This window comes from Malaclemys terrapin, chromosome 6 (genome assembly GCF_027887155.1).
Source record: "Malaclemys terrapin pileata isolate rMalTer1 chromosome 6, rMalTer1.hap1, whole genome shotgun sequence".
Taxonomy (NCBI): domain Eukaryota; kingdom Metazoa; phylum Chordata; order Testudines; family Emydidae; genus Malaclemys; species Malaclemys terrapin.
Window position 1 is genome coordinate 75,747,993 of NC_071510.1, and position 27,477 is coordinate 75,775,469.

At 41.3% G+C, this 27,477-nt stretch overlaps 1 protein-coding gene and 1 long non-coding RNA gene across 4 annotated transcripts in view; one reads left to right on the plus strand and one right to left on the minus strand.

Annotated features, from left to right (window-relative positions):
- Positions 1-1,179: 1,179 nt before the first annotated feature.
- Positions 1,180-13,885, minus strand: NR2F1 (nuclear receptor subfamily 2 group F member 1). Its single transcript, XM_054032064.1, has 3 exons — positions 11,910-13,885; positions 9,124-9,651; positions 1,180-4,204 (listed from the first exon to the last, which is right to left on the minus strand). The coding sequence occupies exons 1-3, from the start codon at positions 12,349-12,351 to the stop codon at positions 3,924-3,926; spliced, it is 1,251 nt and encodes a 416-aa protein (XP_053888039.1). The 5' UTR covers positions 12,352-13,885; the 3' UTR covers positions 1,180-3,923.
- A 5,317-nt stretch (positions 13,886-19,202) lies between these two features.
- The window catches only part of LOC128839816 (uncharacterized), a 60,974-nt gene continuing 52,699 nt past the window's right edge, over positions 19,203-27,477 (plus strand). For all 3 annotated transcript variants that reach the window (XR_008445530.1, XR_008445532.1, XR_008445533.1), the window contains exon 1: positions 19,203-19,296. This is a non-coding gene — a long non-coding RNA (uncharacterized LOC128839816). The remainder of the gene's footprint in view (positions 19,297-27,477) is intronic.

Sequence of the window (27,477 nt, forward strand, 5' to 3'; positions counted from 1 at the left end):
CCCTGTCTACAACAGTTTAACTCTACTTCAAATAAGCTAAAGTTCTCAGTCGCTCAGTGAGTGTGTTTGTTGAAAAGGGAACGTCTGACTTTCATATGTCACAGGTAATTTTTTAAAAGGAAGATACTTTGGGTTAAGCCCTTTCCAACTGCTAAATATATTTTCTCTTTGTGTTTGGCGCCAAACAGAGTTTCCTTTGCATTAACGAACGTTAAATTTACTTTTCCTTTAGTACTTTTACCTTTTAATGTAACTTAAAATGACCTCAAGTCAGAGGCATTCGTAAAACGCTTTCTATAAGATCCATTATTTATTTCGTACTAAAAGAGCGTTTTAAATATAGGAGACCCTGCCTCTGGAACGCATTATTAAATTCGCCCCGTTAAGTGTGCAGTAAAATGTGCCACTTACAGAGCTTTTTAAATGCCACCTCATTCTGAGGGACTGAAGGGAACTTGAGACCATCCTGTTCTATCCTGCGAATGTTTCAAATCGCTTTCTTCTCTTCAGGTTAAGGAGATTGACTCAGAACTGCCAAAACTCGACTCACAAGTTGTCTGAGCAACACGGGCAAATATGCTCCCCAGAGTCGTGTAGCTATGTATTGAAATATACACAGAAAAAAGGGTCAGATACAATTCCCCACTCATATTTAAGACAAGAACAACACCGACCAAACCTTCACACTTGCACTATTTATTAAAGCTCCCCGAAGAGTCAGAAGTCATCCCGTGACAGTCTACCACGAAATCCTTGCATCAGCTGTGGTTCGACCTACCATTTGGAAAAATTTCCAAATATTTATTTGATTGAATATAAAAGACTTAATTGGGGAGTGGGAGGAGACCAGCTAGTTAGTGCGATGCCAAAGGTATATAGCCCTTTGTGTGTGTTGCTATCAGGGCTCTCTAAACCCCTGCATTAACATAAGTATATACGTTACACTATTGCTGGGTTTCTGAGTGCTGCTGCTGACAAACTTTTAATGAGCACATCATGTTACTGTAGGGCGAAAACCAAACACCTTCTTAGTAAAGAAGTAGCCAGTGGCGTACTTTTTTGCAGCTAGTAGAGCAAACCCCACTGTATTTAACACAACCAGGGACACCAACAAAGCTATGAAGTTCTCTAAGAGGGGGATGCAACGGAGTCAAAGAATGAGTCTAAGTCTAAACAAGATAACACCGAGGAGAAATTTAACTCGAGCTGGTTTTAAAACAGTACATGGTATGTCAGAACAAGTCATCAGAAACTTATGAAGGGACCCTGGCCCTTCTCCACATCAACACTGTAGCATATACTGTGTGACTGTGACAAATGGTACAATAGTTTCAGCAAATAGATGAATGCCCAGGAACTTTGAAAGTGGCTAAGGAAAATGTTCACGAGGATGATAAACATTTTATAGTTAACACTTCAGAACACAATACCGTATATCAGCAAAAGTTTAATAAGGGAATTAAACACTTCTTTCTAATCACATACATGGCAATAGCTGCATCTCTTACACCTCACCTAACCTGTAAGTTTCGTGGCAATCGGTGGGCTAGTATTATTCATAAACATGAAACTTAATTGAAAAATACGTTTCTGACCTACGAAAAAGTTTATCTGTTTTCATTAGTGGGATAACACTGTAATGAATATATTTACATCTCATTGGAGGAAAGCTAGATCTCTCTTTGCTTCGAGCCACTGTATCCCCCGGCACCCATCCCACCAATGATAAAGGATTACTTTCAGTATTTCCAAGTGCTGAGTGTCTGTGTTCAGTGTCTGCCTTTCCCTTTTTTCTCTTTCAGAGAGGCTGGTGTACCCTCTCTCTCTCTCTCTCTGCCTGGGGAAGTCAACCAGGATGAGGAACAGAGCTGTCGCCTATTAGCGCTCATGTGAGTTGGGAAGAGAGGGTATTTTTGTCTAATTTCCACCCTTGTGTGTCCAGGGTTACAATAATCATACACATAGCGGCTACTAGGGAGACAGCCTGAGTCTCCATATTGAAATTGACTGTACCCCCATAGAATGTCTGCCCGCAATGTTGATTATCCAGCTATAAGTGCTTACTGATAGAATGCTCTCGCTTCGGATCTGCTGCGCCTAGAATATTAAAAAACCCCAAGCGAGTTGGATTGAAGGATCTTGTTAATGCAAAAAAAAAAAAAAAAAAAAAAAAAAAACTGGACAGTAAACGAAAAGAAAACCATTTTTTTTTCACTCCTCAAATTGAAAATCCTGCCTCATCCGGGTTTGTTTGGAGGGCGCGGGAGGTGTGTGGGGGGATGTTATTGTTAAAAGATCCAGCTTTATTAATACGTTAAGAAAGAGCTCCCTTGGCAGTATGTGTTCTTACAGCTCCGTCTCAGATCCCATAAAACATTAATGCACTGAAAGCTGCTACAGAGATCAGCACCACCAGCTAGAAGCATTGTGAAGCCTTCACCTTCGAAGGGGCTCCATTATGGAAACGATTTTTTTTTTATCTAAAAAAACGGGGCTTTTGCAAACCTCTCAAATTTTCATTTTATAGAGTTACAGCACAATAATCCATGTAGGATGTGTGTGTGTGATACACGCACACACACACACACACATACACACCACCCAACGAGCAAACCTCCAGTTAGCTTTCTGTATTAATGGGATGGGAATACCCTTTACATTTAGTGACTGGAGGAGAGAAAAACAATAATACCGATCCTGTCAGCAGAAGATAGCAAATGCAGCACACAGTCAGACCACACAGTGTTGGGTCTTTGAATTCTTGGGAAAAAAACCCACTAAGCTTTTAACAAACGAATAACAGGCAAAATAACTACAGTATACCTTATATTGCACATTACTGCACAGTGATGGTAGAATACAGTGACTCCAAACCTTGCCCATGAATTCTGAAAGGAAATAGCACTGTCTAAACTTAGCAGAAGCTTCAACTGACAAGAAAGGTTTTTCAAAATACGTTGACCAGGCTATATGCACTTAGCTTTGTGATACAATCGCAGATAAATTGATTCATCTATGATATTGAACTGTTTGTGTTCGCATCTGTCTCTTAAATCTTAAATGTACACAATCAAATCAGTTTTGGAACACTGTGTGTTTTATACAACTTTGTAGCCCCCCTACAAGTTTTTAAAAGTTCTCCCATTTAATCCCACTGGAAGTTAAAAGCGAGGGAGTATACGTTTGTAAACTCTGTTGGCATGGTCAAGCAACAAGACTAATGTTTTTTTTGCTAAATTCTTTTATTTTTGTTTAAATTCTCACTTCAATTTTAATTCTTGAAGAACAGCTTCGACAACATATATCGCACTCATTATAAGAAGCAAAGGGTTATATCAAAAATTATTAGTATAGAATCACAGGAAACCTGGTTTGGAACCAGAAAAAAATACAAAACAGATATAGATACATAGACACAGGACAATTGTTTTTTATAATTATTTGGAAAATGTTATTTTCCCCTAATTCTTGTTTCTTTTTTCTTTATGCGCATACGATGTTTTAAATTTTACCAAAAAATGAAAATAAAGACTAATATTTTACAAAATGAATAACAATGTTCGTGGTAAGTGTTTGCGTGTGTGTGTTTTCTACACAAGATTCAGTTCAGCGTCAATATTTTTTGTTTGTTTCTTTGTTTCTGTACAGAATATATCCACATCAGTCCACAATAAATTCTGGAAGATCCATTATTCTCCTTCTGGTTTTATTAAAATCCCCTCGGTCCTTTTTCCAAAATTTTCCACAGACACAAGGTCCTTTCTTTTCCTTTCAAACATGGTCACAGATCTGATCCTACACGAGTCTTTATTTTTTTTGTTTATTGTCTGCTTTCCCCCCCTCTCTGCACCCCAACTTTACTCGGTTCGTATATTTCTGTTTGTGTTGGTCCTCAGTGTCTCTATGGGGGTGTTGGCTGTGCTCTAGGAACACTGGATAGACATGTAAGGCCAGTTGAAGCTGCTCCCAGACAGTAACATATCTCTGATGAGGGTTTCAATGGGGGTTTTACCTACCAAACGGACGAAGAAGAGCTGCTCGATGACTGAGGACGAGACTGTGCGCAGGGAAGGCAGCCTCAGGAGCAGTTTGCCGAAGCGACTCGGCTGGTTGGGGTACTGGCTCCTCACATATTCCTCCAGGGCGCATTGAGATTTCTCTTGCAGGCTCTCGATATGGGCAGCATCTGACAGGCCACAGGCATCTGCCCAGGCAGCCACACACCAGGAGGAGACAAGGAGGGGAAACAGTTAGTTACTCGGTAAGCAAGCGAGCAAACAGAACACATACACAGGGACTAAATACACCGTCCCACCGCCCCTTCCAACCATAACACCCCCATCAGCACCCAGGCAGGGCTAGCCGAGCAGCCACACCGACAGACAGAGAGACGCGCAGGCAAAACCTCCCTTTGTGTTTCCTCCTCCACCTTGGAAATAAATAATGTAAGACGCTGTGTGTGTGTGTGTGTGTGGGGGGGGGGGGGATCTGAAGCCATACAGCCAAGCCACAGCAACCTGTCCTCTGTCAGGAGACTATCAGCCTCCTAGAGGGGAGAGAGAGGAGGAACGGGGCTATTATGCTCGTGATTTTGTTTTAATCTACACACTGATGAGTGTTGTACGATGAATACAACTCAAACACAGAGCCAGGAGAGCCATTGTTTGGATTTATACTAAATGTGGCCTGCATCTATGCTGCATGCTAAATAAATACATACATTGATTAATTAATTCAAATACGCCGAGTTTCTGGACAAGGCTGGAAATCCGAACAAGTCAAAATGCTTTCGCAATATGGGATTTGGAGTCTCTTGCCCGGAATCTGCAGTGCAATGCCAAAGAGAGAGGCTGCACTACTCTCTGTATCTGGGATCAAGTAATTGAAAATAGGTCACATCTTTGTAAACTGTATAATAATCTAAGAGGAATATGGCTCAGTTACTCCAGACTGTGCTAAGCAGACATCTGCAGCTATCAGCCATAAAGCTGGAGGCGGCTGCAGTGCATGAGCATTGCCTAAATGTAACCAGAAATATATCCTTCATATATGTGTATATTTCATATATATAGCCAGAAGTATATCCTTCATACCCGGCAGAACGATGCGATCGAGGCAACTGCATACTAATCTGAGAACATGAATTTGAATCTATCTATCTATCCATCTATCTATCTATCTATAATTCCAAAACAGCGAATTATTGTGTATCAGCTGATTCGTTGAGAGACTTGCTCAGGAAACTAGCGTCAGTGAAATATAATGGATTTGCCCCTATAGTTCAAATATCCACATTGTTACGTATATTAATAATAAATATTTTTAAAACATAAGGCTCACAGGCGAGCAGTCAGTTGCAGTGTGGTTTCCTATAGATCAAAGCCAGACTTTGCTAATATATAGATCTGTATATGAATTAATGCATGTTAATGGCCCCAAAAGGACATTACAAAATTGTGAATGTAAATTTATGACCCTGGAAAGACACAACAAATTATTCAAAGCAAAAATCTCTGGCAACTGGATTTTTGAAGTTTATGTCTTTCTATTTCAAGAACTGAATTTAAAAAGATTTCTGAACACCTTCATCTACCATACTATGGCCTCGAGCAAAAATACAAATAAAACAAGCTATGATTCAAGAACTTCTGAGGAAAAGAACCTTTGACCTGAGCTACGGACTAGGCATCCCTCAGATATACTATTATCCAAGCCAGACTGTTTTGCTAATCCATACTGTACCTTTAATGCAATGTTATTTTGCAACATCTAAAGCACCAGGCTGCAATATCTATATCTATACCTATATCAAAAGAATAGGCCTGTTCTTGTTTGAAATATATATCAAAAACACAGTCCTGTTCATATGCTGATTGCCACAAATCACACTCCATATTTACATATATCTTGGTATTTTACATGTATCATCTGCTCATTATGCAATAGGCTCCCATTCAACTTCCAAACAATGCAATATGAAAGGGTCTTACTGATAGCCCAACAGATTTTTTTTAGGCCCCATATGTCATACCCTTAAGGTTAGTAAAATATTTATCAGATATTTACGGTAAGTGCACCTACAACGCAGAGTCACTGGACAATCAAGATTGGAAAGTTACTTGACAGAAAAACGTTAAAAAGGGGGAAAGAATACGTCTTAGATTTTATATGAGACACAGACACACTTACAATTTTCTAATGCAGATAATATCTGCTCTCGCTTAATTATTTGACATGCCCCTGGCATATTTGTTTATTTGAATTGTATTTAGCACCCTAAAAGTTTTTTTCCCCTACCGCTTAAAACAAGATTTAAAAAATTAAAGACTATATGGTATAAAACCGATTAGATTATTGAGTCCGGAGAAATGGAATATGTGTAAGAAGTAATGCAATACATATTTACCATCCGTGAATTATATCTCAGTTAATAAAGGGAGGGCTAATGTGGAAATTCTGTGTGTCTCACTTTTTATATGACAATGTGTCAATAAGGGAGAGCTCAATATTTCTTCCTGCAGTCTATGGAAAAGAAATTATGTAAATAAATAACCATTACTGTTCAATACACTCCAGCCTTATCCTTTGTAGTACAGGGAATGTATTTCATGTGATGCATTCAGAAGAGTTTAGTGTTCAGAAAATATAGATGTAATCAACTGGCATATAACTGGAAATCAAAGTTCTTATTGCGCTGCAAATAGATTTATTGAATTTATGTTATTTTGTCTGGTCCCTTCGTGGGAACTTTTATTTATTAGAAGAACAATGTAGGTGTATAAATTAATAAAGTTTTTTTTTAAGAGAAGTACGTTTGGGTCAAGACCAAGTTCTTGGATGGTGTCCAGAATTTTAAAGATTAAATATACTATCCGGACCCCAAATGTAAAAAACACACCAGGATAACCTCATGCCAGCTTTAAATACTCAGTGCTTAGTAAACTGTTTTGGACAATATGTCTAAAAATGTCTTTTCCATCCGTCAGAGTTTGCTTAAAAGTTGGATGACTTCGAGAAAGGCTTCCCATGAATTCCCCTCTGGCTAGCAATCAAAACAAGTTTAGTCAAAAGTGGAAATGTGTGTTTGGGGGTAAGGGAAAGGGGTAAATTACTACTGACAGCTGTATTTTCATCTTCTAATATGCCCCATGCTATTCTGCTCCAAAATAATATTATTGTTCTCTTCCTAAACCCCATTCATCGCTTTAGTCAATTGCTGGAGCAAGCTCCTCCCTTGGTAAATATTTCATTATATACTTGAATACATTACTATTAATATAGAAAGATGGAGTTAAAAAAAGCCACCAGTTACACAGCTAGCCCAGGCCCAGAATTTGGGGGGAAAGATGGGGAAAAACCCACTCTTCATTTGGGGCAAACGCCTTTCAGGTGTCTTTTCCTTTAATAACTACTAAACACCACACCAGTTCTCCCTCTATTTTACAATAATTTCTTCAATATATGTTTAAAAACAGAAAGGTTCTCAGAGATTGGTCTGTCTACTGATGAACATTCTGAAATGAATGAGTATAGAATGTAAGTCTGCAGACCGACTTGTGTTAAATCAGGCTGATAAATGCTGCCCAGTCTCTTTGTCACCTTTGAAAAACATGTTTCCATCAAGACGACTTATTAAGATAAAATGCATTAAAATGTCGAGATGGCTAATCAGTAAATCTCCCATTTGTTTTAAGATCTGTACTTTATCCTTCGCAAAGAAAGATTCCCTCCAACACTACAAGACTGCATTTGCACTGAAAGTAAAAGGGGGCAGTCAAAGTACATGTCTCTGACCACCCTGCATACAAATTAGATACTCCTGTCTAAATAAATTATCTGATGTTCAAATCGATATTAATACTACATTTGCTACATTACAATATTGTGCAAATTTAAGAGTCATTTTAATACCATGTAAATACTATTTTTCATGCATGAAAGGCAACAAATATTGATGGATTATAAACTGCTTACTGTTAAACAAGGCCTTTGAACGATTTGCCATCTTTGTTCAAGAATGCTTTTAATTTTGCTTCGGCCTAGTTTCAAGTTAGATTTATTACAACTGTTTATTTATTGCTAAATGGGAGGACTGGTTCAAAAAAGGAAAAGACAGAAAGAAAAAGAAAATAACATTGAGTGGCTTCTTATCTTGCTTTGTTTATATTTCCTATATTTTCCGAAAATTGTTCGTCTTTGATGTTTATATATTTCCCTCTCGAAGGTTACAATAATAAAAGATGTATTATAGTATTATAGGCTATAACCCGAACACTTCAAAGCGAAGTTAATACAGTTTCCTGCAAGTTAATTTGAACCATCTATCATGAGAAAAAAATGTTAACATACATGCATGCATGTTACCACCTCCTACACTTAATTTGGTATTTTTTTTCAGGCAATCTGTTAAAATTCCAATGTTTGTATGGTTTGCATAGCAAAAAGACTTCTCTCTAGGCTGGTAAACTGGTACATAACCCCCTCCCCCTCCCCCGCGACTTGCTGTTTCTATTGTTGGGTTTTTTTTGTTTTTTGTTTTGCTTTTCTCTTTTAGATCGAATCCATTTTTTACGATCCTCAATAACCTCTGCAACTGCAAACATGAATGGTTTCCGATAAGGGAAAATCAGGCAGCAATAAATCAGTATTGTTTATGATTTATTTGTGCTTATGCACTCCTTTTAACACTCTCAGGGAGAACCTCCTTACCAGTTAAAGTACCACAAGAAACCCAGATCCCTTCTCTCTCTCTCGCAGGCACATAGTCTCACACCCGCAGATAAATGGTAATATTTCTCTATTTTCTCCCCTCCCCACCCCCTGTTATCCAAGGAAACAAGGAGCACAAACCCTGGCAGTGGGGATAATGGAATATAGTGTGTATAAAACTCCAGCCATCTACAGCTCTTCCCATAAACGTGGGAGCAACATTGATTTGCAAATCGAGTGGGTTTTATTAACCTAACCCCAACGCAGCCTGGCTGGTGGGGGGAGGGTAGCTGGGAGGTTTGACCCTATGATTTTGCTCTTGCTGTTGCCTAGTGATCTCTTTCGCCTTCTCCGACCTCTCCCCCCAGCTCCCCCATCCCCAGCCCTTGGCCTTTCTCCCCCGAGCACACTCACCTGATGTAAAGAGGACGATGGCTTTGAGGCAGCTGTACTCCGCCGAGTCGACGTGCAGGGCCTTGAGCTTCTCCACCTGCTCCTGGAAGATGCGGATGTGGTCCATGAAGGCCACCACCCGGTCGGCGGACATGGGCGAGGCGTGCAGGCCGGCGGCGGCCAGCAGAGGGGCCACATGCAGGGGCATGGAGCACTGCGCCGCGTTGAGCACAAACAGCTCGCTCCAAGTGAGCCGCAGCAGGGCCACCTGGTCGGTGATCTGCAGGTCGGGGAAGAAGGGGATGTTGCGGGCCCACTCGACGGCGCTGAAGAGTAGGCGGGCGGCCAGCTCGCAGATGTTCTCGATGCCCATGATGTTGTTGGGCTGCATGCACTGGCTGCCGTAGCGCGAGGTGGGGTAGGGCTCGGCCCGCAGCAGCAGCGAGATGTATCCCGACAGATAGCAGTGGCCGTTCAGAGGGTCCCCGTTGGTCAGCGCGTACTGGCCTGGGTTCGGCTGGGTTGGAGGCATTCTTCCTCGCTGAACCGCTGACAAAAAGAAAGAGAAAAGGAGAGGAAATGTGCATCCAGGAGGCTTGCAAACATCGCCTAACACGTTACAGCCGATCCGGAGACAATGCAGGGCTTATTCCCACAGACACACACACACACGTACAGAGAGCTATAGACAGCATATACACATGGAGCAGTGTATACATAACAGGCTGCATCTCCTTACCCTCAGCCCCTGTACGGGCATCCCGGCCCCATCACCAGCACAGCCAAAAAAATAAAATAGAATACAAATTACAAATAAAAAAATCCCAACCAAAACAACAAGACAATCCACCCTCCCCCAACTCGCAGGAAAAGGAAAGCAACCAGCAAAACACAAATAAAAGAAATCCTCCGGATTGTAGCGTGCTGTCTGGGGTAAAAATCCCAGCAATCTGGTAAAAATATAGGTACCATAGCTCTTTCTTATTTCCCAGTCCATTGTCCGAGGAGCATGTAGATTTACAAGCAAATTGTTTTTTAAAAAAATAAATGTGTCCATATTCTTTAAAAATACCATCCAATTATCCTTAAAACTGGATCAGGTCACAGCCCCCCAGCTAACCACTTCTAACTTTTTATTACACGGAGCAAGCATCCGATACGTGCCCAGCAAAGTTCTCACTGATAGAAGGAAGAGAAAGATTAAATATTCGAAGGGGGGGGGGGAAGGGTCTGAACTTACAGTAGCCAAACATTAGTGAAAAAAATGCGATGGTTTAATTAATATCTTTGCTGCGTTGTTGCAACTGCAAAAGCCTGTAGACAGCTTTGCACACTGAATGCACAAGCTTGCAACTGCAAAAACACTGGATTCATTAACCATCTCAATACAAAACGTAAGCATGCTTTGAGTTCCTAAAGCTGACCAAAGTTTTTTTTTAGTATGTGTATGTTTTACTTCATCAGTGTCAGTGTTCTAAACTGCATGCAATGTAAACAAAGGTAATTCAAGGAGAAGATACGGCTACTGTGGTTTATTATTAACACACAGTTTAGAGCGTGCAATATTTTCGTAACTTTATCCTTTATTATAGTATTGATTAAAACCTAAATTCCAATTGAGCCCTCAAAATCTAAGTGGCTGGACTCCTTTTTCCGACTCCACCTAATTATAGTTTTAAACTTGGCAGTTATTTGTCAATTAAATGAAAACACAATTCTAAGTTTGCTTTTTTCCCAGACGCCTACAAACAGTTCCCTGAAGCTACAAATGAAGTCGTCATACGGTGCGAGCTCTTTCATATCTGAAAGAACTCACTTTCTTTTCTAGTGGCATATAAAATATAATTTTAAAACTAATTAAAGAAGTAGTAATCCCCACTCCACAAAATTGACTGTTTCGCTTCTTTGCCTATAAGACATCTTTAACGATAGTCACAAGATGAACTTTAACTGTAAACTGTTAAATATAGTTAGAAAATATAGTTCAGCCAGTCTTGCTACTGGAAAATGAGACATATTGCAAGCAAACATCAGAACTACTCTGAAAAATAGCATTTGAAACGGTGGGGAGCTCATGCCAGAAACAGACTATGTATTATGCTAAAATCAGAAGGATCAGTAAATCTGTTGTAAATTGTAATTTGTATGCAGTATTTAAACAGAGGGTGGAGTTTGATGGAGAAATAAAATGAGCAGCATGCTAAAAAAATGACAGGACTATAAAAACACGGTTCAGTCACAAACTTTCCTTTGAGAGCATGGAGTGAAAAGAAGGCCAGATCTTGCAAGAGGCAGACTCTACCATACTGGCAAGCACAAGAAAGCTGAGATACAGTAGCATATTTCTTCCCCTTCCTTTCTCTCTCCTCCTTCCCCCCACTTACATGTCTTTCATCTTTCTTTCAGGAAAGATGATGGTGGAAATGGATCTACTGCGAAGTGTTGTGGGGGTTTTAAATTTTATATATGGAGGGAGGGAGGGGGAATAGAAGGAAACCCATCTTGTAAAGAATGATGTCCCCCCAGCCTCATGCCAACAATAGACAAAACCACATACATACAGAGATTATACTAGTGATTCCGGAGAAATAATAAATATTTAGTGACTGATCATCATAATAAATTCCCATCCCAGTGAGCAGGGAAGGGAAGTGTGCGGCGGCGGTGGTGGTGTTGGGGGGGGGGGGGAGGAGAGGAGGAGGGCATCAGCGCAAACCAAAAGTCTGGGTGCAAAGCTGTAGATGGATTGCAAACATACACCCCGAGCTACAGAGAGAGGGAGAGTAAAATAGGGAAGAAATATTCACCTTCCCGCCTCATGCCCACTTTGAGGCACTTCTTGAGGCGGCAGTACTGGCACTGGTTGCGGTGGTGCTGGTCGATGGGACAGTTCCTGTTGGCACGACATGTGTAAGTTAAGTTCCTGCGGACGCTCCTCTTGAAGAAACTTTTGCAGCCCTCGCAGGTGAATTGGCCGTAGTGTTTGCCGCTGGATTTGTCCCCGCAAACCACGCACTCGATGTGCTGCTGGCTCTGGCCCGAGCCCTGCTGGCTCTGGCCCTTGTCCCCGGCCGTGCCCGGGGTGGAAGGGGGTCCCGGCTGGCTAGGGGTCTGCGGGGTGTGCGGGGCCGCCGAGGCCGCTTGCTGTTGCTGATCCCGGGCCGGCTGAGCTGCTGGGTTGGGGCCGCTCGGGTTGCCCCCGGCCACGTCTTCCTGCGGATCTCGCCAGCTGCTAACTACCATTGCCATATCTCGGGCCCAAAAAGTGCTGGGGAGCGGAGCTTCTCGCGGAGGGCTGCCGGGGAGAGGAGGGGGGCGGGGGGAAGTGGGTGGCTCGGATTTGGGGGAGAGAGGAGAGAGAAGGAATCTTGCCTGCCTCTGCTTCAACTGCTGCTGCTGCTGCCCTTGTGCTGCTGCTGCTGCTTCTTGTAGCTGTTTCTGCCGTTTTCTTTCTCTTTATTTTTGCAACCCCCTCCTCTCTCTCCCTCGCTCTCTCTCTCTCTGTGGGGGGAAGGGAGGGATGAAGGATTTTTTTGGTCCCCCCTCTTTTTTTTTAAATATGTTTTTCCCCTCAAGTTGCAAAATGAGAAGCGGCCGGCCGGGCTGCGGGGAGAGGCATGCAGGAGAGTCGCACAGGGGAGGCGATCGGCGGACACACACACACCGCGCGCACCCGCCACACAGTCCGAGCGCTAGGAGTGCAAAGGATGTGCAGACATAGAGGAAGCTGGAGGAGGAGAAGGAGGAGGAGGAGGTCGGTGCTGCCGCCGCCGCTGCTGCTCGCTGCCGGGGCCCGGCCGGTGCTGTGCCGCTGCTTGTCCCCAGTTGCCGCCGCCGGCGCTCTGGGCTCTTTTGGGGGCGCAGGCCTGGGCGAGGATGGTGGAGAGAGAGAGAAAAAGGCTGCCGATGATCAGGGGATAAAAGTGTCCGGGGGCCAGGTCCAGGGCAAAACGCAGTCAGCCATTCAGGAAACCAGTCTTGGGAAACGCGATCGAGGAGGGATTGAAGATTAGACAGTTTGATGTTGTTGTTGCTGTTGGTTGTTGTTTCTCTCTCTCTCTCTCTCTCTCTCTCTCTCTCTCTCTCTCTCTCTCTCTCTCTTTCTCTTTACCAAAGAAATACAAAAGCAATTGGATGTGACTAATTCGCAGAGGAGACGAATTCACGGCGAAGTGTAAAAATATAGAATATGAATAATAATGGCACACGCAGAAAACGAGAGATCCAAAGTAGGTCGAATAAATAAATCCTCTTCTTTCCCTCTTTCTTGCTCCTTCCTTCTTCTTCGGTTATAATACACGATGCTGGTTACAAAAATCACTGGAGATCACCGGGAAAATGTTCTCTCTTTTTTGCTCAAAAAAAGTATTTCAGATAAAAACTCATCAGCCAGGACGAAAAGCCTCCTCCAAAATAAAAAAAATAGACAATAATGGAAAAATGATGATATTAAGATATGAAAGCGTCCTCTCTCTCTCTCTGGGCTGCTGCTGCTTCTTTTTTCCTTTTCCTTTTTTTTTTTTTTTTTTTTTTTTTTTTTAGTTTCACCTCTCTCTTCTCCTGCAGGAATGAAGCGAAAGACACTAGGAGGAAGGGTAGAGAAAAAGAAGAAAAGGAAGGAGAAGAGGGAGCTGAAGAAAAAAAACCTAATAGAATATGCAAGAAAGGGGGGAGAGGGAGAGAGAGAAAGGAAGAGAGAGAGAGAGAGAGGGAGAGAGAGAGAGAGAGAGACCCAAAAATGAATGCGTTTAAACGGGAAGACTAGCAGAGCAATGTTTCCGAAAGGGGGATCTGCGCGAATGTCTGTATATAGTGAACTTTGACACTACTATTGAAACTGACACGTTTCTATGGAGATCGCTGCCTTATATGGAGCTCATGTCAAGGAGCCAAGAGAGGGGCTGCTGGCAACTGATAATCAAAGGCGACTGACTGGTCAGAGCCCTGAATTGGGGGGAGAGAAAATGGGAGGCTAAGGTTAGCCAAGCCTCCTTCACTCCATTGGTTAAGAGGCCCCCCCCTCTTTTTTTTTATTCTCTGCTACCTACTGACTGGGTTGGGGCATGAGGGGGGGGGGGAGAGAAGGGGATTCTTCTGACAAGCACAATTTACATTGAGATCGCCCTGCGCTGCTATTTACTTTGAGACCTGATTAGTATGGGTCGTCTATGGTCATACACACTCACACACGCACACACATCAAAAGGACGGGGGGGGGGAAAGGGAAGGGGGAGATGCATTGCAATGGGGGAAAGGGAAATGAAAAGGAAATTATTTTGGCTCACGCTGAAAAGTTTTTTTGGGGGGGGTTATTAATTAGATTTCTGTATGTTTCCAATTGAAAAACCTTATTAGAAATTTTAATTACTGAAAGTAAAAAAAAATTGCTTTGTGGAACACACACACATATATAGTGTAATAATATATACATATACCCACTTACATTGCTTATTATATATATAAAAACTTCAGCTTTGCTTTTTTGCTATACCACAGTGCTGGCTCCCATTTATTACCTAAAATATTCTTCCTCCTTTGATATTTTTAATTACGATCAATGACACTGGTGGAATTCTCGGTGTCGTAAAATGAGAGCAGAAATCAACACTTTCCCCTGGAAGGGCTACTATTAATTATGATGATGATTACACTTTCCAATAGTGTCCCTTTCCAAGGCTGTTTAAACAGCCAGCAATGCTTCAATAATTATTAATAAAACAAAAGTAAGTTCTCGTTTTGTTGTCTGGGAAGATCAATGCTGGTAAACGAAAGTCCCAGAGAGAGAGAGTGAAGGTTGGAGTATGTGCGGGGTTGGGGGGGTGGGGGGTTGCTCTCTCTCTCTCTCTCTCTCTTCAAACTGTCTGGTAGTGGAATCGCTGGATCCGGCTGCCATCTAGCGGACAGGAACCGAGCCTAGGAGCTTCAGCCCAGCAAAGTCCCCAGCGCCCCCCTTCCTCCTCAGTGCACAAAGCCCGTGCCTTTTCTAAAGCAGCAGGACGCCACAAAATCTTTTCATTACTTTTTTTCAAAATAAAGAAGCTGCTTTGGGGCAACAAACCTTCTTTTTAATTGTATACCTCTTCTAGCCTCCTGTCTCCCATCCCTTCTTCCATGCAACGTCCTCTTATGTGCTAGGTTTTAAATGCGCTATGGGGTCGAGTGTCTGTGTGACAAAGAAGAAAGAAACTGCATGAACTATCCTTAGCTCATATCAAAGTTTTAAATCAGTTTGGAAACTAAGCAAAACCTGCAAGGAAAAGGGAAATGTGAAATATTACAGCTTTTTTTAAAAAAGATGTTCCATTCATTAAAAAAAATAACAGCCTTAGATGTGGCTTGATAATGATTTTATTTTCTGTCAAGCCCACAAATGTAAGATTTTGAGCCAGTTTGAGAGGAAGATTTCTAAAATCAGAATAAACGATTTGTTTTGTCCTGAAATAATGAAGAGATTTTCAATGAGTCCCCTGGCCAAGCCGCCCCTATTGTATATTGCATTGATAAAAAGGATGTTATTGACTATGCAACAGTGGGCTCCTTTCCTCCCTCTCCCTTTTTCCAAATAAACTCTCGCTCCTTGCTCCTGGTCAGTGAAAAGGTGAAACGAATAAGATTAAATCAGACAAAAAAAGCAAGCTCTGTATGTATATCATCTAGATTTTACTCCCCAGACTGTGAAGAGACAGGGAGTAAAAGAGGCAGAGCAAGGCACAGAGAGAGGGAGAGAGAGAGCGAGAGTGAAAGAGAGCCAGAGAGAAGGTGGACGGACCCAGCAGCTTGTGCCCTGCTCTTCCTTGAAAAGGTTTCCTCGGAACCTGGATCGCTTCAGCTGGCACCCAGAACCCCGGCCAAACCAGGCTTCACCAGGCAAGTACTGCTTTTTCTATTCGGTGTTTCTAATGGGGTTAACATGGGAAGCAGCGTCTGTCTACATTTCATTGGAAACCCACTGTGAATGAGTTATAGTATAGCAGTACCTTGCAAGGATAACTTTTGCTTCTAGCATCCAGGCTGCTTTCCCGAGACTCGTCAAACAACCCAAACTTGAGAACATGGCCCATTTTTCTATATTTCAGGCATATTGATTCTGATTGTAGGAGTTATAGATGGAGATATTTATAGCCTCCAGTTTTTAGTATTTTCTTATGAGACCTGTTTTTTTCTATTCAACACACAGATTCAAAGATATGCGCGTGTATCGATATACTCACTCCCCTCAGTAAGATAACACGCTTGTGTTTACCTATGTGTATCTACGCAAATATTATAGATACACTGATGTAGCATCCATTCCATATACTTATGGAATAGAACTTTTACTTCCAATAATGTTGCAAGGATGCCTGATAAAGACATTTAAGCATATTAATGCTCTTGTTTTTCACCTGCTCTATTTGTTATTTGATCACCTAATGAAAAGATCGATGGCAGCTTGTTTATTTGGGAGATAATGTCAACAGATTAAAGGGACAGCACCAATCAGATCCCACTGACATGAGAAACAGACTATAATAAGAAGAAAGCAAAAACCAACGCAAATTGTTCTGTTTCAGAGGTGTATTTTTACTGTAGTTGTGCGGATGATGATGATCATTTTCTGAGAAAGAATCAATTACCAATGTATTCTAAAAGAAGATACTTCAAGGAATTGGGAAACCTGCTTTAGTGCTGGTTTGATTCCCGACGAAAGTCCCATCTCCTCTGAACCGTTGTGTGAGTCTTGGGAAGTAGACTGACAGCAGTTGAGCTGGGACGAAGTGAATCTATCAATAAAAGTAGTCTCATTCCTCTGATGTCCAAGTCAAAACAAGATTAACTTGACAAGATACATTTCCACCTCCGAAAAATTACAATAAGACTTAAAAATGGGGACAACTCAAATGTAATTTGGAAATGAGCTTTTACTGTTAACTTGCCCTATGCCACATACCAAATGGCCAGAACAGACCACGATAACAACAATGCAAAGCCAAGACTTTCTCACACTTAACCTTCTTTTGACACATTAGAACTTACTTTCATTAGATGAGAGCACAGTTTGGAATGTTAGGGGTTGTTGTTTGTCTGTTGTTCCGGTGAAACACAAAAATGGACTCCGTTTTACGCTCTTCTCTTTTTTTCTGTCTACACGCTTGTATCTTCCGGAAACAAAAGTTCATTATCTAGCTTGTGAATCTGTAACAAATTTTAAAAGCTATTTTAGGGGAAAAGGTATAGAACACAATAGAAGTGCTATTTTATAAGAGCCTGGGTACGGGAGAAAATAACATGTGAGCTGGGAGGTGAGTTCTAGAGACATATTTATTCTGTATGTCCTAAAATAAATGTTAAACACCTGCTTCTCCTGCTAAGCCTCACAAAGATATTTTGATATGTATATGTACCCTCCGGTCACACACATGGGCAGGATTGGGGACAATACCTATATGCTACCATAAGACACAATGAGTAGTTCTCATGTAAAATATCTATTTGCCTTTAGCAACTGTTAGTACGTCTAATTAACTCTTGTTCTGATAAGAAAACACATTTTAAACCTATACAAATGCCATTTTGAAAATCCTTTAAAATGCACATAATCCCCCCTTTCATAGATATACTTGTAACATACTCAGAGAATCCTATTCAATGGATGCCTTGAATTCTACACTCTGAGTACACATACCCGAATAACTACCCAATCCTGTACTGAGCTCTTTTGCCGACGAATCAGTTAGTACATTCTGAAAACTATTGACAAACTGTGTCTGATATCGTCTGGTACACGGTCAGTCAGTTCATATTCATGGTGCCGTTCATAGTACACTATTTCCCTTTCTTGGCTGCTTTGCAAATTTAATTATAATGGAAACATTTCCATTTCTTCCTCTCCTGCAGCCACAAGCTGCTTCTCTTTGCCAGGCCAAGTTGCCCATTTGCTATAACCTTAGCCATACTAGGACTCCGCTCAGATTCCAGATGGGCTGGGCCTCTTGTGTTAGCTGTGCCAGGCCAGGCCTTTAGAGAGAGGCGTGCCCAGCAAGATCTCCTCTACCAGTAGCTGTGCTGGGGCCTTTATTCTCAGCCATACCAGGCATTTTTTCCCTGTGCTAGTTCTTTTAATAGTATAATAAAAGATGTATCCACCAGACTTCGTTTTATAACAGAAAATTGCTCCTTGCTTTGAAAAGTAGTTTTCAGTGGATTATAATGACCTTTGCATGCAGCTGGTGGCTTCATAGTCCATTGCTGGTTACTTGTCACTTTATTATTATTATTTTGTAGGCCATAGCTCTTAACTTTCAGTCAAACTGCAGGACCTACATGTGAAATTCTTTCCCTCCATCTCTGTGTGTACTAATCTATGGTTGCATATACCCAGAATTTATTTACAAAGCCTTTTCCCCATTTCTAAAATATTCAGCGAGGCGTGATATTCTGAGGACACATTCCCAAGTCACACTTAAAATTGATTTCTGAATGCCTCCACCTGTCCTGATCATTCCTTCTTGTACTTTGGTAAATCACACTGAACAAAGATGGCCTTGGGGAAAAGGAAACAAACAAACGCTCAAACCGTTATCTACATCCTGTAGAAGAGCCCTGACCAGCAAAATATTAAAAAACAAACAAACCACTTTTTGAAGTTAAAAAATTACAATCAGACAAAAAATCATGAGCGAGTTTAATGCGAGCGTGCACCAGAAATAGCCAAATTCAGCTGGCCAAAGGACCACGTTCGAAACCATGTGAAGACATGGTGAAAAAAGATCAGTAGCTCTAATCTATCAGTACAGCTTTTCAAAGGTTTCCTTTTAAAGGTGCGTTATAAATTAGTCTCTACTGGCATGTTATTAACTGAAATAAACTTAATTCCTCCCTTCCCCCTATATTCCCTTAAAATTATTTTAGACATTGTTGGCATAAAGTGGAATGCCAGCAAAACACCTCCCAATCTGCCGTCATTGCAATCTATCCAGTAGCCAACACTCATTTTAGCTTGTTTTTGTCATTTGTTAGCTATCAAAAGTTCTGCGGTTGACTGCCAACCTGAAACCAGGGCACTGAATCACAACTTTGCTCTCTCTCTCTCTCTCTCTCTCTCTCTCTCTCTCCAGTTATCCACCCAGACATTAGACCACAAAGAAATGCTTGAGTATACCGAAATGAATGTAAGGTGAAAAAACCCATACCGAGGGCCACTTGTCTCACAGGGTAAGGGATCCTGACAATTTTTGAGCAACCGAGAGGAAAGGAAATTGATGACGCCTTGATGCAAATCAAACCTTTCTGTATAAGGGAAATCTGGGAATCATTTCGCGCACACTAGTGAATCCAGAATCAAATATTTACTTTCGGCACAAATAAAGCTGCGGTGATCTGAGTGCCTGAAGCCAAAAGAAACAAATGTGTACAAAGCCATTAACACGAGACTCTACATTGAAATCCATCTGACCATATTTTAAACTCTTGACTTCTGTTAAGGATGAATTTGGTGTTATTTATTATTCCTACAAGGGATAGGCTTTTGATGAAAAGTTGACGTTTGGAAACGAGTTTGAAAGTTGTTAGGTTGTCCTGACAATACAGTCAACTGCACTATATAATCATTTGCCTTAATAGTTACCTGTCAAAGCTCCTATTTCTTTTACTACAGGGATTAAACCACCACAAGTAGATTTGAATCGGACTTTTCACAGACTAAGGTCTGTTCGAATAACTTGAAGTATTTAATGTCACTTTTCTCCTTGCCTATAAGATAAAACACCGTAAAAGTGTTTTGCTCAGGAAATACAGGAGTGCTGCTGGTTACAACAGTAGTGATACAATCATGTTTACCCCATCATAAGGTTGATCTAAGTAATAAACCTTAGCATTTTCACTTAAACTGTCAGTAGTCAGATATGTTTATTACAGAGTATTCTATCGGTGTTCAGAGGGATGGTATGTTGTTTAGGCAAAGTTTAAATGAAATAGAATAAACATAACAAATCGCTCAAGCAGACCGCATCCAGCTGTAAATAACTGTTAGGTATTTTATCATGCTAAGTATATTTTATTTACTCATTTCTGGGGAATTAAGAGCGGGCATATCCAAAGCTGTAGTTAATAAAGTATACAAAATCACATGATCCTACCAAACTGGGTTAGAGTTATATGTTTTATTGTTAACCCCTTGCACTGAATCTTCTGAAGCTGAAAGGGAAAAGGAAAGGGCTTTTGTCCGAGTTGATCCTTGGCTATTCTGGGGCTCAGGTTGGTGTGAAAGGGACGAGGAGGTCACTTGAAATCTCCTTTTATCTACTCTTATTTTCTCTCTGGATCAGCAACTTTGAATAGACACCATCTAATCGCTCGTAATAGAAGGAAACTCTGGGAGCCACGAAAATGCCTTTACTCTAGAACTGCATATGTGAATATGGATACACACACACACACACACACACGCATGTGTGTGTACGTACATTCTGTACAACATACATACCCACAGACACATGTACGCACATGGAATTTAAAGTTTTAAACTGACCGTTCCAATTCATAGGGCCCTAATTTGTATGCTTTCAGTCCTTTACGACTGTTTAGAGACAAGGAATGTAGTCATCAGAAGTAGATATAACATGGGTGTAGACTTATGGTAGGAAATATTCTTTACAATACAGATCCGTCCCAATTTTAAACTCGCAATGACCCTGGCGGTTGAACTGATAGTCCTGGAACGGGACTGTAGCTATATCGTTATGATAATAACATGTAATGACAGTCAACAATTATTTTAAATCTTATCCGCAGATCACAGATTTGTGTGTGTGTGTGGCACTGCTTATTAATTTTGTCAGGACACTGAGTAAATCGGAGACAGACACGTAAATGGGAATATGAGACATTTGTGAATGAAGCTTTTCTTCCACAAATACATATAACTGCCTGTCTGAAGTTGGGCAATTAACTACGGTTTATTGAGCTGAGAATTTCTCTAGCAAGTCTATTGTGCTAGCTGAAACTGAAGTTGTTGGTTTTTCTTTTTCAAACATTGTTAAACTCTCTCAGATTTATTCGTAAAAGACCAACGAAAAATATTAACAAAATGTGTAGTTGTTAGAAAATAGAAAAGCTTTGCTATGGAGGCGGAGAAGCTTCCAGTTCTAAGCAAAGAACTATGTCTGCTGCTCCTAACCCCTCAGATATTCGCATTTCTTTCTGTGTCCAGGATGCTTTAGCTGTAAATTCCTTTAAGTATATACTTTGTTGCTAAGGCTACAAGTTCCATCCCAACACGCAAATCTTCTACTTTGCAGATCCAACTCAGCCCTGGGCAGGAGTCTTGACTTAAGAAACCTACTTCAAACTCCTTGGAGTGCCTCCCTGCTAAATACCTGCTGAAGTCTGCTGTTTAAAATGAAGGGCTAAAGAGCCCTTCCTCCCTCCTCTCAAATGATACATTTTACTGGGAGTTCTGGTGAATAGAAGGCAAGAAAGAGCTCAGTCCAATAAAGATTAAATTAAGTAGAAGAAACCCAGCCGGTATATATTTTGAAGCTCCGGTGGGGCGTCAAACCGATGTTTAACACATTTTTTCCACTCACTGTGCACAAGTCCTGGACATGTAATGCCTTTTAATTTTTTCCACCTTCAGGAGGGAAGCGTTCTGATTACTACAGCGAAAGGGCTTTCCTATTCCAAATTTGCTTTAAAAACCCCTCCTGCTAAAAAGTAAACGCACTCTTTTAAGTGAATGGGAATTTTATTTCCCTTGATTAATCTTTGCTCATGCTTTGTCACAAATGAGCTGCAGTGTGTTAATCAGAACATCTTATTTATTTGTTTTAGAGCGGTGGGCTAGGGAAGAAACCCTTCACCCAGGTATCCCCAAATGCAGAGCGAAAGTTGAAAGGAAATACAAAGTATTTTAGCAGCATTAACCCCCCCCCCCAACACACACACATTTGGCTAAACTGGCTACATTTCCTGAATGGCTGAGGAAATATTGTTTTAACTAACGGTCTCAGCATAGTGGACAAATGTTTATGAATCACTGAACCTTCCAATATTGATGGAAAAGAAGGAACTGGAAAGCGAGATCATGCTAAAAAAAATCAGCCCCAGAGACTCTGAAAACATGATCTAATCGCTGGAAAAGTTAAGCGTTATTTGGTAAACGTTTGTAAATGCAAATAGAAATGAATAAATAAACCTCAAACCAGTTAGTTTGGGTGTAGTAGTTTAGCAGGACTAATTGCAGACAATGGAGCTGAAATGACTTTTCCAATTAGCTGCTGGTTGGAGTTTAGTTGAAGGAACTGTCAGCTCCAGCGATGGGTAATTGCTTTATTGCTCACAAAACTATCATCTATTTAGAACATATGTGCTAATTACTCTGGATGGGCGTTGGAAAAGAGACCATAAATCTATTAGCACTTTAAAAAGTCCACGGCGCTTGTAAGCAACTAAATTCCCTCACATGTAATATTCAGGATAGGTTTCTGTGATAAATGAATGTTTCTCAAAAAAATCAGAACAACATATATACATATACGTTTTGAACTTCAGGTACTGTGCTGTTGGCTAACAGTGGTCATCTCCGATGAAGGGAGGCAACCTTTCTATACAATAAACCAATGCAATAAATCATTGTCATAAAAACGATTTTCCCCTAGCTTTACACTAGTTTCTTTTTTCAAAAAGATTAGTTTAGAAATCTTTTAATTGGATTACTCTGGCAAATTAATCTCCTTCAGGCTTACTAAATTTGTGTACCAAATATTTAGAATTAATTCAGCGTCACTGAAGGTATTTGGGATGCCTTTTGTTATAACTAAGAAAATGGATAGGTAGGAAAGGTAACATTTTAAAATATACATTCATGTGCTCTCAGAGCTTTCTATGCATATTCATTGCGATGGATGTCGAATTGTAGTGCATAAAATTGCTTTTGTAAGGAGATAAACAGAGCTGGCTCCTGGCCTGCCATGGAGCAGGGCTATAGTGCAGAAAAAAAGTGCATATGAGTTCAGGAAAAGAGAGTTTGCAGGCAGTGTGGAAAGTCCTGTTCTAACACAATAATTTGTGGCAATGAGTATCAGAATTTCCCATAGGAAATTGACACTTTTTCTGAAACACACACACACATCCCTACTGCCCTGGTGCAATTAGGTCCTGCACCTCACCGTGCTTGGGGGAACCAGACACAGAGGGTCCTAATCTATTTACGATTTGGAGAAAACCAGGTGTTATTTCCCCGTCCAACACTCCAGGGTTTCCGTCGAATCTCGCATGTGAAACCTTTTCTCAGCACAAGGAAACCAACTTTTAGGAACACTATTGTCCCCGATGTAGAGTTTGGTCCTGTCCTCCCTGCCCCCGAAGAGTCGTTTAGGCGTTTGGTCGCTTAAACACAGTCTCTTTTACTTCTGGACTTAAGCGCTTACTGATCTGCTATAGCCCATTGACTCCCCCAAAAAACATCTCCCCCCCCAGTATTATCTGCATCCTCATTTTAAAGGGTGCATTGTGTGCAGTACGTGTGTTAAACCGATCTACTGTTCCTGAGAGGACACATCACCCTTCTTTCCTGCGCATCAGGTTATCGGTATTCTGAACCTTTCCTAACATATTTGCAGAAAAGTTTCTTTCCTGCTTGGACTTTTGGAGGAGCCTGCTACAGCAGGGACCTCCATCATATTTATGGCTATCTGATGTGATTTTCGGAGTTAGATTACTCTATCTATATGAAATGGGATACCTTACTTTTAAGCTCAATTTAGCTTTTAATAGCAGCCCTGTGAGGTGTGGTTAATTGGTGGGGATAAAGGCATAATGACTTGACAGGGAGATTGCAATGATTCTTTAATGTACTTTTTTTTGAACAATGACATGTCATCTCTTTGGTAAAAGAGCAATAAAATGGGATTCTCTGAAGGAAACAAATTTGTAACTTTCACTTAATGATTTATACATAGAATGAAAGTCAGATTAGGTTTTGTCTGGCAGAAACGGGGAGGGTTCTATATACATTGCATGGCTATAGCTTTAGCTGTTTTTTTCCCGGATCTATGGAGTCAGATGCATATTGGTGAGTTCCACTTGGCTGGAGAAGAAGGAAGGGGATTTTGATGACTTAGGCTGTGCAGGTGAGCAGTCAGTGTAGGCTGAACGGAGCAGGGATTGCGGTAGGAAAACACCCTTTAATATGCTGAATGTATTTAGTACGGGATGATTTCAGACACACCTCTTTCTCAAGAACACAAAGTCAGCAAATTGTCTCAAAACAACCAGATCCCATGTCAGCCCAACAGTTCTTTGGAGTTTAACCAGAGTTTGCCATTTCAGCGTCAGCATTACATTTTTAGTGTTACCCTTTGGTAAACTGCGATCTACACAGGTGGGATTGTGTATATTTAATAAAACATGTAAAATACACACATATTTATTCATTGGCTACATGGAGAGACACCTATACTTAAATATATATATGAAAGTATATAGGACTATATAGTTATATACGTATGTACTTTCGTATATATATATATATATGCATGCATTTTCCATATATAAAGTGTGTGTGTGTGCGTGTACACACTTTACATCTATGTGTTCGTCTGTATATAAACATGTATATATAAAGTGTAAAAAGCAACAGAGGGTCCTGTGGCACCTTTAAGACTAGCAGAAGTATTGGGAGCATAAGCTTTCGTGGGTAAGAACCTCACTTCTTCAGATGCAAGAAGTGAGGTTCTTACCCAGGAAAGCTTATGCTCCCAATACTTCTGCTAGTCTTAAAGGTGCCACAGGACCCTCTGTTGCTTTTTACAGATTCAGACTAACACGGCTACCCCCCTGATATATAAAGTGTGTGTGCGTGTAAACACTTTACATCTGTGTTCGTCTGTATATATACACGTATATATGAAGTGTGTTTGTGTACGCATGCGTGTGTTTACATAAATGCATAGACAGCTACATCCAGAAATTATATATTTACTAAACAATCCTTTGGGCTATAATAATATAATTTCCATTTTACTAAGAGGACATTACGTCAGTTCAAGCATTTTAACCCCCTCCCCCTCTAATTTTTCACCTGTCTCTTTTTTATTATGGTCTGGTATCTATACCTAGGAACCCACCCAGGAAAAAGTTGTACTGTCCCCTCTCAACTTAATGTACGTTGAAAGAAGCTCGCTTGTTAAAAATGTAAAACTAATCTTATCACCCCTTCGGAGACAAATCGCTCTGTCTGTCTGCGGCTGTCTGTCTGTGTGTGTCTACATGCTTTGCATATGTACTGTGGGATTTTTTTACAGTTTGGACGATTCTAACCTTGATTTTTCAGCCTTGAGCTCCCTCTGGAAGCGGAAAGAGCAATTACTCCACATTACTGTACATATTTTATTGCAGTGATAGATCGCAGGTGTTGCAGCTGCTGCTATTGTCTGCCTCGCGCCCAGAACCCTTAACTAGGAAGAAGCAGCTGCAAGAAAGTCGTTAACCTTCGCTGGACCAGAGGCGCCACCGTATCAATAGCTTGGCGGTTACTTAGCTTTAGGGGCCAATCCTGCAAGGTGCTGAGCGCCCCCTGAGGTATATTGGGCACCCCAGCCAGGTGCTCAGCACTTCCCAGCATCTGGTTCCAGAAGCCACATGTTCGTGTGAATCAGGAACATCCGCTCTCTGGGCTGAAATGAAAATGAAATGAGCCAGGTGCAGAAGCCAGCGCAAAGGTCTGCGCCCAGTTTAGGGCCCACACCGGCCTTGAGCTGGGGCTGGCGGGTCAGGGCAAGACAGGAGGGGGCAAAGGGGCGATGAGGGGTAAGGAGGGTTGTTACTGCTGCCCAAAGGCTGAGTCGCAGCATCCTGCTCTGCTCCAGCGTGGGGCAGAATTCACTTCCCAAAGCTCCAACACTTTTCTTTCCCTTCGCGTATGCACCCTTTGGCCCTGATCCTGCCCCTTGAAGTCAAGGGGAGTTTTACCATGGATTGCAATGGACGCAGGCTGCGGAGAGGCTCTGTCTACCTTGTTATCCATTCCGATGTGTTCCCTTCCCTGCTACCCATAATCAATAAATACAAATTCGGACCGGACTTCGGCCTAGCTCTTATGTGACAGGTGAAATTTTAACAATTCGAGGCAAAGAATTTGGTATTTTATCTTGTAAATATATCCCCTTCAGGGCCATCATGTTTTGCATCAAGCTTTGTACAGGACATATAAAGCCTTTTGCAAGCCATTGCCCATTGTCAGTTTCCACTGGACCTGTGCAGAGGCCACCGCTTCCCACCACCCCCAGCTTTTATAAAAGCAGAATGCAACTTCACATTTAAAATCCTAGCAGTCTGTACCCTAGCCATGTCTCCCTCCCCCAGAGATCTAGCTGTATTTGTACAAATGAGGTATCTATATTGTGTGTGGGCGAATGACAGTGTGTCTATACTTTGTGTGTAATGCGATGGGTGTCCGTGTGTGTCCGGAGGGTATAGCTGAAGGCATAATTTTCATATATGTGTGTGCTATATTATACTACTACATGTGTGTAAATATGACAATATGCTTAGATATGGCAGTAGCTCAACTTGGGAATTAAGCAGCACATTAAGAAAAACCTCCTCTCTTTTGTGTGCATTACACTCATACATACATAATATACAATGCGTGAAGGAACAAATCTATAACTAAATATGTGTAGAAGGAGTCAAAATGTTGTATATAGGAGGTAGAGCTCTTTGTTATATTGATTTCAGGAACGTTTTACATCATATAACATACAATTGTGCTGTACTTTGTAAACCAGCCTGGAAAAAACGAAGAGAAACCAATAAAGCATGGTTTCAAGCTAGAAGTAGATATAGGCTAGGAATAATTATTTAGACGTGGAAGCATGTACAAAATGAGGGAAACTGAACAAATACATAAAACATGAAGCAGGCAAAGCTTGTGACGAGATACAAAATGCCTGTGATGATTGTTTTTAATTTAAGCTATTTAACAGTCCCTTTGAAAGAAAGCCAGGGTGTTCATTTGCAATGAGTTACAAAGGTGCTGGGTGAAGGCAGCTTGCTATGCGGTAGTATCGCTGAATAGTATTACACTGTGTCATGGATCAGTGTCATGATGACGTATGACAACCCTGGGGCTCATTACGAGTGAATAGCGTACTAGGCATGGAAAGTGGACCAAAGTCTCCTTGACAATTCTTACTCATATGTCTTGGGGGACAGTTTTACATTTGTGACCCCTTTATTTGGAGTCAATTCTGAGAGAAAGACACATGAAGCACATGACTGAAGCAGCCTAAGTGGGATGGAGATGGGTTTATAGGATTGTGGGGAAAGTCTGAAGAGGTCACCAGTGGAGGTGCAAAGCAAAACACCTGCTGTATCTAACTAAACAGGACGCTA

Excerpts from the sequence above, each read along its gene's own strand:
- NR2F1 (XM_054032064.1), bottom strand. The coding sequence starts at position 12,351 with ATGGCAATGGTAGTTAGCAGCTGGCGAGATCCGCAGGAAGACGTGGCC. Across the intron at positions 9,652-11,909 it reads AGTGGGCATGAGGCGGGAAG|CGGTTCAGCGAGGAAGAATG; the intron begins GTGAATATTTCT and ends TCTTTTTGTCAG. Across the intron at positions 4,205-9,123 it reads CATCGTCCTCTTTACATCAG|ATGCCTGTGGCCTGTCAGAT; the intron begins GTGAGTGTGCTC and ends CTGCCTGGGCAG.